The 10,814-nt window shown below is 52.0% G+C and overlaps 1 protein-coding gene across 1 annotated transcript; it reads right to left on the bottom strand.

Annotated features, from left to right (window-relative positions):
- Window positions 1-7,556: 7,556 nt before the first annotated feature.
- LOC141730219 (olfactory receptor 14J1-like) lies at window positions 7,557-8,255 on the bottom strand. The gene has a single exon (XM_074547650.1). The coding sequence runs from the start codon at window positions 8,253-8,255 to the stop codon at window positions 7,557-7,559; it is 699 nt and encodes a 232-aa protein (XP_074403751.1).
- Between the last annotated feature and the right edge of the window lie 2,559 nt (window positions 8,256-10,814).

The following is a 10,814-nucleotide window of genomic DNA, read 5'->3' as shown; positions in this document are numbered from 1 at the left end:
TGCCCCTGCACGCTCAGCCAGGCTGAGATGGACACTGATGATTTCTGGGCCAGGCTCTCTGAGCACAGCCCAGCTCCCTGCAAGCTCTGCCAGCTGCCCTGAGCTCTGGGCAGCACCAAGGGCCTCTCCCCCAGCCCAGCCCAGCCCAGCCAGCTCTGGCCCCACAGCTCTGCTCAGGCCAGGCTGCTCTGGGCCCTGCTCCACGGCCTTAGCCCCTGGCAAGGGCACAGCAGCAGCTGCAGCTGCCACAGGACTCAGCCCCAGCCATGGGGGAAGGTGCTTGGCCAAGGCCAAAGGAGGCTCCCTGGCTGCCCTGCTCCCTGTCAGGCTGAGGTGCTGAGAGCTCTGCAGCCCCTGCTGCCATCCCATCTGCCCAGGGTAGCACAAGAGCCCCGGTCTTGGGGCCCTCAAGAGCTGCTCCTGCTCCACGCCCAGGGCCCATGCCAAAGCTGGGGCAGGCACCAAGCTGTGCCCATTTCTGTTCATTGCTGCTCTGATGGGGATGGATCCTCAGCCACTTGGACGTTGCTGATGAATTTTATTACTCCAGAGGCCTCTTCTTTCTGGAGCTCTTCAGTTCAGGAATTCACAATGAGAAAGGCTCATAAACATTTGTTCAAAATGCCCAAACAAGAAAAGCCCCTGAGAATAATTTAAGTTCTAAATTCTTTTGTGCTTAATTAGACAGATTTCTGAAGTGTATGCAAAGTGAATATACTGTAGTGAAAACAATTAGGAGAGAATTTTTTTATCTTGTTAAGTTCTCTTTTCCTCTTTATAGACTGGTATCAGCAATGTCCAGTTTATACTGACCCCAAGCACCTTCTAATGCTGTCAGAATAGATATGAAAATACACGCCTTTTATTGCTATCAATAAGACTTTGTCCCTTCCTCTTTCCCACTGTTACGAAAGAATTTCTACATTCTAATTCAATAAACAACCATGTTGAATTTAGTAGCAATTTTAATTGAGCAGCAATTTTTTGTAAAATACTACAATCAAATAAAGTCAAACAGATACAAAAAAATTTCTCAGTGGTTCTGATAAAGCATAAGCAAAACTGATCAATCAGGATATGGAGAGGGTTTCTCTCACCCTCCTGTACAAAAAGCACAGGAATCCAAACATATATTTATATACTGTATGCTAATACAGATTCATCAATATTTTCCCATAAATCTCTTCCTGTTTTTGATTCTTGCAATCTATGTCACTGTACTGCACAGTTCATACTCCCACTGTTGCTAAGGGGTCTTTTGGCTCTTTGATGGTCAATCCAATGGAGGCTCCTCCTCATCGTCACTATTCTTTGAACAACCCCACATGTTGCACATGTGCCCCAAGTCGTGTGTTATAGAAGCCGGCATTATATTCCAAAAGAAAGCCTTTTTATTTCACAGGCACCTGAAATCATTTCAATTCTGTTTATTTCAAGGTTGATTCTCTAATTATCCCAAGGCCTACTCTGTTTTGGGATGTTACTTATCACAATCTACATCCTGGATCCTATAATCTCATGAACATCTGAAAACATCTGTTTTGTGACACTAATTACATATTCTTTTCCTCTATTACTTTTTTCTAAAATATCGATATAGTTACAGTTGTTAGCATGAATCATATTCATTTATCACACCACCATTTCCCTCATTCGATTCCTGGCACTCAGAGCCTCTGAGGAATGGAGTCACATCCAGGGGTGTCCCCAGGGCTCAGGATTTTGGACAGGGCAGTGAAATCTCTTTATTGCTGATCTGGATGAGGCCATCGAGGGCACCCTCAGTCAGTTCCCAGGTGAGCCCAAGCTGGGTGGGAGTGTGGCTGTGCTGGGGGGGCAGGAAGCTCTGCAGAGGGATCTGGACAGGCTGGAGCCATCCATGGGCCCAGGACAATGGGATGAGGTTCACCAAGGCCAAGGGCCGGGTCCTGCCCTGGGCTCACAACCACCCCAAATCCCTGGCTGTGCTCTGCCCCTGATCCAAAAGGCCTGTCCTGTTTCCTTCATCTCTGCATTGTCAGAGACTTTCTGGGACAAGGGAGCTCTGCTCTGGAAATAGAGGGAGGTGCAGGTGCCACCACTGGAGTGGGAACCACAACTCATCAGGTTTGTGTCCTTTGGGGGTCAGGAACTGGTGAGATGAGACTCAGAGGCACAGAAAGTTTCTCTTCATGGCCAACAGACCATGGTTGAAAAGGACACAATTTAATAACAATCACGCTGTTCCCTGAGCTATGTGCAACATCCCAGAAGTATCTGGTGAGGGCACCATCCACAGGTGATTTCCATACTAAAATTAATGTCAGACAAATGTGCTTCTGTGATAGATATAAACACAATTAAGTTCTTGTATCAGGATGCTCGTCCTGAAGTAGGGGCAAAAGAGCTCCAACAGTTCCTGAATTGCAAAGCTGTCAGTGGTGGGTGGAAAAGGGCGGTCAGGTTCTTTTGATGCTGAAGAAATGCTGAAGGCAGCCTGACTCATTTCAACTCCTCCTGTCCTGGCTGATCTCCCCTCTTTCCCCATCTTCTCATTGGCTTTTGTCTCCCACCATCCCCCTGGTGAAGAGCCTGGCTCTGTGTTCTCCATCCCCTCCTGGCTGGCACTGCCAGGCTGGCATGAGGAGCCCCTCAGCCTTCCCTGCTCCAGGCTGGACCAGCCCAGCTCCCTCAGCATCTGCCCACAGCCCAAGGGCTCCAGCCCCACCTTGGAGGCCCTTCCCAGAGCCTGCTCCAGCTGCCAGACATCTTTCCTGCCCTGGGCAACTCAACCCAGGCCACAGTGACCTGGATAATCCCCGTCCTTGATGTCCTGGTCACACAGCCCTGGCCCCTTGTCCCCTGTCAGGCTCTGGGGTGGATCCTGTGGAACATCCTTTGGTGGAGGCTGTGGCTCCAGGTGGGCTGGGGGGATCCCTGGGGACAGGGACCCTGCTGGGCATGAACAGCATTGGACTTGTTGGGAGAAACTGTGAGGGGAAGCTGGGGCAGAGTGACCAACCCAGTGACCTGACACAGCCCCTCTGGGATGTCACACAGCCCCTCTGGGATGTCACAGCCTGCTCTGTGAGGTCACAGCCCAATCTCTAATGTCACACAGCTGGTCTCTGCTGGTTGGTCACAGCTGGTTACAGCCAACTCTGTGATGTCACAGCCTGCTCTCTGATGTCACAGCCCATTCCCTAATGTCACAGATCTGCTCTCTGATGCCACAATCCCCTCTGTGATGTCACATTGCCATCCTGTAATGTCACAGCAAAATCTGTGATGTCACGGGAAAATCTGTGATGTCGTAGTCTGATCTTTGATGTCGGAGGTCTGTCCTGTGATGTCACAGTCTGCTCTGTGAGGTCACAGCATATTCTCCAATGTCACACAGATGGTCTCTGATGTCACTGCCAGCTCTGTGACATCACAGTATGCTCTATGATGTCAGACTTGGAACTGTGATGTCACAGCTGGCTCTGTGATGTCACAGAGGCAGTCTATTATGCCATAGCTGCTTGATGACCTCACACAACCCACTCTGTGATGTCATAGTCTGCTCTGTGATTTCATAATCTTCTCTGTGATATCAGACTGCTGCCCTGTGATGTCATAGCTGGCTTTGTGATGTCACAGAGGCTGTTCATGTGTCATAGCTGCTCAATGACCTCACATAATGCACTCTGTGGCACTCAATGACCTCACTCTGGCACTCTGTGATGTCATAACCCACTCTGTGACCTCTTGTTACCAGATGATAAATTGTCTCCACCAGCTGAGCTGACACCTGGAGCTTGTTGTTCTCAACCCCAGGCCTGTGGAAACCACATAGTGCCCATTGTGTGAGATGGGAACTGGAAGTTCAGCAGCCTCAGTGTCCTGCCAGCTCAGCCAGTCCCATGGGAACACTGGAGTCCATGAGCACCAGGGAGCATCAGAGAGACCCCCAGGACAGAAGAACGCATGCAAATGGGGAAAGGAAATGTGTTAGTGATTTTGGGGAAATGATTATCATATGTGTGTTTAGTCCAGGACAATCAATGAATATGTGTGCAAAATAGAGAATATAAACAGAAACTCTCCTGTACTCAGCATGCATGGCTTTGGGAGGAGCTATCCCCTGTGCATCCAGCTGAATAAAGAATGCTGCTTCTTAATGCTACAGTGGAGTTAAGGAGTTTTCTGTTTTACTGAATTTTTGGTAACACTCCCACTGCAAAGGAAAGCTCTGTCTGCTGCTGTTCACACACAGAGAAGGGCTGGTGGCAGATGTGGGGTTTGGAGGCTGCCTGGGGCACAGTGACGATGAAATAATCAAGTTTTCAATGTTCTGTGAAAGAAGGAGGGGCAGCAACAAAAATTCTGCACTGGAATTAGGAAGGGCAGACTTTGGCCTATTTAGGATGCTGATTTGGGGAGTACCAAATCAGGTACTGATTTTTTTAAGGGACCCCTTAAAAAGGAAGTAGTCTAGGAAGGATGAACACATTTCCAGAAAGTAATCTTAACGGGGAAGGAGCAGCCAGTCCCAGCATGCCAAAACACGAGCTAATGAGGAAAATGTCCTGGCTGCTCATGCAGCTTTTGTGGGAACTAGAAGAATAAAGGACTGGCAACACAGGAAGTGTTTAAGGATATTGTTAGGCTATGCAGAAAGAAAATTAGAGAGGTGAAAGCTTTATTAGAACTTAACTGGCTGCTTCTGTAAAAGACAAAAAGTGTTTTTATAAAAAAATTTAAAGCAAAAACAGGGAAAAGGAGAATCTCTATTCTTTATTGGATGCAGTGGAGAATTTAACTAAAGGGGTCACAAGCTCAGCTCCTACACAGAGAACTAAAGTAACTACAGAGAAGGAAAAAACTAAGCTAATTTACACCTTGTTTGTCTCAATTTTCAAAAAGAAGACAGTTTGTCCTCAGGACAAGTGCCCACCTGAGCTGATAAATGGGGACAAGGATCAGAACAGCCCACTGTAATCCAGGAGGAAGCGCTTGGTGACTTGCTGAGCCACTCAGATGCTCACAGGTGTGTGGGATTAGATGGGATCCATGCTAGGGGAATGAGGGAGCTGTGGATGAGCTCCCCAAGCTGCTCTCCATCATTTACCATCAGTCCTGGCTCAGCAGGGAGGTCCCAGAGCACTGGAGGTGCCAATGTGAGCCCATCCCCAAGAAGGGCTGGAAGGAGGAGCTGGGCAACTCCAGGCCTGTCAGCCTGACCTGGGTGCCCAGCAAGGTTATGGAACAGATCACCTTGAGTGCAACCACAGGGCACCCACAGGATGGCCGAGGGATCAGAGCCAGCCAGCATGGATTTCAATGTTTGCACTGATGATCTGCAAGAGGGGATTGAGTCCAGCATCAACAAATTTGCAGATGACACCAAGCTGGGTGTGAGTGTGGATGTGCTGGAGGGTAGGAGGGCTCTGCAGAGGGCCCTGGACAAGCTGGATCCAGGGCCCAAATCCAGCAAGCTGAGGTTTAACAAGTCCAAGTGCCGGGTCCTGCACTTTGGTCACAACAACCCCCCTGCAGCTCTACAGGCTGGGAACAGAGTGGCTGGACAGCAGCCAGGCAGAAAGGGACCTGCAGGGACTGATGGACAGAAGGCTGGACATGAGCCAGCAGCGTGCCCAGGTGGCCAAGAGGGCCAAAGGCTCCTGGACTGGATCAGGAATGGTGTGGCCAGCAGGAACAGGGCACTGCTTCTTCCCCTGTGCTCGGCACTGCTTGGGCAGCACCTCAAGTGCTGTGTCCAGTTCTGGGCCCCGCAATTTAGGCAGGATGTGGAGGGGCTGGAGCGTGTCCAGAGAAGGGCAACAAGGCTGGGGATGAGTCTGGAGCACAAGTGCTGTGAGGAGTGGCTGAGGAAGCTGAGGCTGATCATCCTGGAGAAGAGGAGGCTCAGGAGAGACAAGGCAGTGTCAGGGCACAGGCTGGACTTGATGATCTCCAAGGCCTGTTCCAACCTTGCTGATTCTGTGATTCTCTGAAACCACCCTTGAAGCAGTCACAGGATGTGCCCTGGGCCTCCTCTTCAGCAGCTCCAGCAGCCCAGGTCCCTCAGCTTCTCCTGCCAGCCCCAAAGCCCATCCTGTCAGTCCTGCTGAGCCTCTGCAGCTCCTCCTCACTGCCCACAACAGGGAGCCCCAGAGGCAGACACAGCAGCCCAGATGTGCCCCCCTGGCCTGGGGTGCCTCTGGCAAGGGAGCAGCACCAGGCACTGCAGGAGCCTGCAGACAATTCCTGCAGCACTTGTAGGATGATCCTGCTGCCCAAGGGACGTTCCCATGGGGCCAAGTCAGGAACTGCAATGGGGAGTGGGGCCAGAGAGGAAAGAGCAAACAGGGATGGGCTGTTTGCAGGGGAGAGAACAGGGGTGGGCAATAGGAAGAAATTTTTACAAAGGAAGAATAAAGAAAGCAAAGGTGAAGCAGAGGAAATGCTCAGGGCAGTTTGGGGGTGGCTGCCACGCAGCCCTGGCTCTGAGCAACAGCGTCTGCAGTGGCACAGGAAACTCCCAGCTGATGGGAACAAACTTTCTGGCTGACTGCAGAGGCCTGGACAAAGCTGAGTGGTTTCCCTGGTGTCCCCCAGCCCTTGCTGGCCCCAGGGGCTGATGGCATTTGTGCTCCCTCAGGTTCATGTCCCCACACCAACAACATGGGGGTGCCCCCCCTGCTGTGTGCAATGCAAACAGGGGCTGCTGAGCCAGTGCTGCCGTGTCTGTGCCTGCAAGGATGGGGCACCTGTGTGAGCTGGGGGAGAGGCCAGGGCTGCAGAGGGGGGATGTTGTTGGCAGCTCCATGAGGACGCTCTGGGATGCTGCCCTGGGCTGTCCAGTGCACTGGGGATGGATCAGCCCCTGCTCTGCTGCTCCTTCCCATCTCCCCCATGGCCCTTGCAGAGCCCCAGCCATGCAGTTTGCCCCCAGCCTGCCCACGGCCAGCCTGGGGCTGCTCACCGGGATTTTCTGTGCTGTGCATTGGCCTGGGCGTGTTCTTGAGAGAGCCTGGGCAAGGAGCCTGGAGCCCCCAGGGCCTGGCCTGAGGCGTCAGCGCTGCCCCAGCAGTGCCCATGGCCTGTCCCTGCTGCAGCCCCGGCACTGCCACCCCCAGGGCTGTGCCCGGCCCCGAGAGCACTCAGGCCCTGCAGCAACACCAGGGCCACCAGGGCAGTGGGGCTGGGCCACGGCAGCAGCACTGGCAACACCAAGTGCTGCTGCTGCTGGGCACAGCTGCTGGGCCAGCACTGATCTGCCCCCAGCTCTGCACACAGACATTGCTGCTGCAGCTCCAGAGAAGGCAACACAAGGGCATCTCTGCAGAAAACTTTGCTGGGAGATCCTTTAGTTCCTTTAAAGCCATCAAGACCGCAGCCCCTCATTGATACAGTCTGTGGCCACATGGAAGGCAGAGAGAAACAAAATGAGAAATGGTACAAACAGCTGCTTTTTTTTCTGGACAATAAGAGGAACTAATACAAAGGAAAAAATTCCACTACAACCAAACCATAAAGAAAAATCAAAGATAACTTTTTTTATAAGTTATTTGCAGAAACTGACCAGCATTTTAATGTCCCTGAAAGCATCCCGTCATCAGTCTCCTAACTGCAGCCTTGAGCTCCTTGTTCCTCAGGCTGTAGATGAGGGGGTTCAGGGCTGGAGGCACCACCGAGTACAGCACTGACAGGGCCAGATCCAGGGATGGGGAGGACATGGAAGGGGGCTTCAATTGAGCAAATATACCAGGGCTCACAAACAGGGAGACCACGGCCAGGTGAGGAAGGCAGGTGGAAAAGGCTTTGTGCCGTCCCTGCTCAGAGGGGATCCTCAGCACAGCCCTGAAGATCTGCACATAGGAGAAAACAATGAACACAAAACAACCAAATACCAACGAGGCACTAACTGTGATGAGTCCAACTTCCCTGAGAGTGTTTGAGTGTGAGCAGGAGAGCTTGAGGATCTGTGGAACCTCACAGAAGAACTGGCCAAGGGCATTGCCATGGCACAGGGTCAGGGAAAATGTATTGGCTGTGTGCAGCAGAGCATTGAGAAGGGCACTGGCCCAGGCAGCTGCTGCCATGTGGGCACAAGCTCTGCTGCCCAGGAGGGTCCCGTAGTGCAGGGGTTTGCAGACGGACACGTAGCGGTCATAGCACATGATGGTCAAGAGTGAATACCCTGCTGTGATAAAGAACATAAAGAAAAAGAGCTGTGCAGCACATCCTGTGTAGGAGATGTTCCTGGTGTCCCAGAGGGAATTGTGCATGGCTTTGGGGAGAGTGGTGCAGATGGAGCCCAGGTCACTGAGGGCCAGGTTGAGCAGGAAGAAGAACATGGGCGTGTGCAGGTAGTGGCCACAGGCTATGGCGCTGATGATGAGGCCGTTGCCCAGGAGGGCAGCCAGGGAGATGCCCAGCAAGAGGCAGAAGTGCAGGAGCTGCAGCTGCCGCGTGTCTGCCAATGCCAGGAGGAGGAAATGCCTGATGGAGCTGCTGTTGGACATTTGCTGTGGTGCCTTGGCATGGGGATCTGAAAAAAAGTAATCATGGAATAGTTGGGTTTGGAGAGGACTTGAGGTATCCCAGCACAGCCTGGGGTCACTTTTCCCCCACTGCCTGCCCAGGGCTCTCCTGCCTGGAGCTGTCCCTGCCAGCAGCTGCTTCCCTGTGCCCAGGGCTGGCCCTGCCAGTGCTGCCAGAGCCCAGACCAGCCCTGGGGGCTCAGCTCTGCCCTGCAGACCCCTCCCAGCTCTGGCACTGCCCAGGGGCAGCTCAGGCTCTGCAGCGTCTGATGGCAACAGAGCAACTCTGAGGAGGCTGGAAAAGCAAAACTGATGCAGCTTCTAGAGGGCCCTGTGCTGATTTCTGTCACTTCCTGGTTTATTAATACCTGAGAGAAATTTCTTTTTATTTTTCTCGACCTGAATTGAGAGATAAATATGTATGTGCAATTTCTTATCCAGGCAACCCAGATCAATAGATTAAAAAGACAGAATTTTCCAGGAATTTCACTTTTATGCAGCCCCTGCCTTCCTGTGCTCCCTGTATAATCAACCTGGAAATTATGTGGATTTAAATGTCCTGCTGGGACCAGTCCTGAACAATGCAGCATCCTCACCACAGAAGGAGAACACTCCCAAGCCTTACCAGCTGTCTCCTCCCCCCCAGATCTTGTCCCCCAGTGCTGGGAGCAGCTGCCAGGGCTGGCTGAGAGCTGTCCCTGGCAGGCAGCAGAGTCCCTGCCCCAGCACAGTGCCCTGGGCTGCAGGACCCTGCTCTGCATGACAGCCCTGGGCACCCCTGGCTGCTCTGCACAAGAGACAATCAGAGAATGTACTCACAGGGTCTGTAGGCATTGGGATGTTCCAGCTTGAGGAGATGGCTCCAGGAGCTGCAGCTGCATTGTCCTGCAGCCAGAGGTTCCTGTGCCAAGGGCTGGCAGTGATTCTGCCCCAGGCACTTCTCAGCACCTTCCCAGACCTGACTGATTGAAGCTCTCTGTGCCTCTGTGCTGTGCCTGGGGTGGCTGCAGGCAGTGCCCCAGCCCTGCTGGGCTGGCAGAAGAGCTGCTCATCAAGAGAAATGTGCTTTTGAAGCTCTTCTTGGTTACCAGGAGCTGCCTCTGTGCCAGGAGCCCAGCCCAGCCCAGCAGCACAGACGCAGCACAAGGACTTTAACGAGCCTCTGGGGCTTTGTGCTCAGGCTCTGACCACACTCCTTGAGAGGGAACTGAACAAACCTCTCCAGAACTCCAAGTCAGAATCCAACTCCAGAGTTTCTTGAAGTTTTAATGGGTCCCAGAGAGGGACACGACTGAGAAAGTTTCCCCACACCCCAGGCAGAGCACAGAAGTGGAAGCAGTGATGACAGGTGGGGACAAAGAGAAGCCAAGTCTTGGTGCCCTGGGGCACAGCAGGGTCTGTGCCACCAAAGGCTGTGAGGAGACACTTTGTCCTGAGGCCCTGGGGCCTCCTGTCACAGCCCCAGCCTGGCTGGGCACTGTCAGCCCCTTGTCCTGCCCTCAGCATTCCCCCTAGCCCACATCCCAGTGTCCTCAAGAATCTGCTGGAAGGAGTCCCTGGGGAGTCTTTGTCAGGAATGGCCCTGGAGGCTCCATAATGCCCCCAAGGGACTGCAGGTTTTTCAAAGGACTTTGGGTTTGGCTTTTGCCTTGGAGTCTCTGAGAGGTTTGTGCAATCATGGCCTCCAATTATCTGCTTTAATTAGTCCCTGGAGAGGCTTTCTCTCCCTTTGAGAGCTCAGTGGGCTCATTAATACTTCAGGGTACTTCAGTTATTTTAGGGTACTTGGTGTTTCCCTTTTGATACAGATTCTGTGAGAAGTTTGTGCAATCATGGCCCCAATTATCTGCTTTAATGAATCCCTTGAGAGCTTTGCGCTGACACTCGGTAGGGCTCATTAACGCCTTGAGAGACTCAAGGTTTTTAAGGTACTTTATGGATTTCAGAATACTTTTAGGTACTTTTAAGGTTTTTCCTTCCCACACTTAGTCTCTGAGAGGTTTTCATGCCATCCTGGCCTCTAGTTCTCTTGTCCAAGGAGTCCATGAGGAGTCTGTGTTGGTTATCTTCCACGTTTCTGTTTTACAACAAAGATGGAACTGAAAGAATTTTAAAAGACTTTCTAAAAGCATCCAAACAAACATGGAACAATGAACAATTGAACAACAACAACCACTAAGAGAAATAATAGTCCTGTTTTAGCTAGACATCATCCAACCCTTTAGTCCTCAGGATTGGAAGAGTTTATTGATCCAGTCTTTGCTTTCCACTTGAAGCTTCTTGAACCCTTCCTTCAGTACCTGA

Source organism: Zonotrichia albicollis, chromosome 9, assembly GCF_047830755.1.
Source record: "Zonotrichia albicollis isolate bZonAlb1 chromosome 9, bZonAlb1.hap1, whole genome shotgun sequence".
Taxonomy (NCBI): domain Eukaryota; kingdom Metazoa; phylum Chordata; class Aves; order Passeriformes; family Passerellidae; genus Zonotrichia; species Zonotrichia albicollis.
The sequence above is the reverse complement of the archived record's forward strand: the minus strand, read 5'-3'. Positions and strand labels throughout refer to the sequence as shown.

Excerpts from the sequence above, each read along its gene's own strand:
- LOC141730219 (XM_074547650.1), bottom strand. The coding sequence starts at position 8,255 with ATGCACAATTCCCTCTGGGACACCAGGAACATCTCCTACACAGGATGT.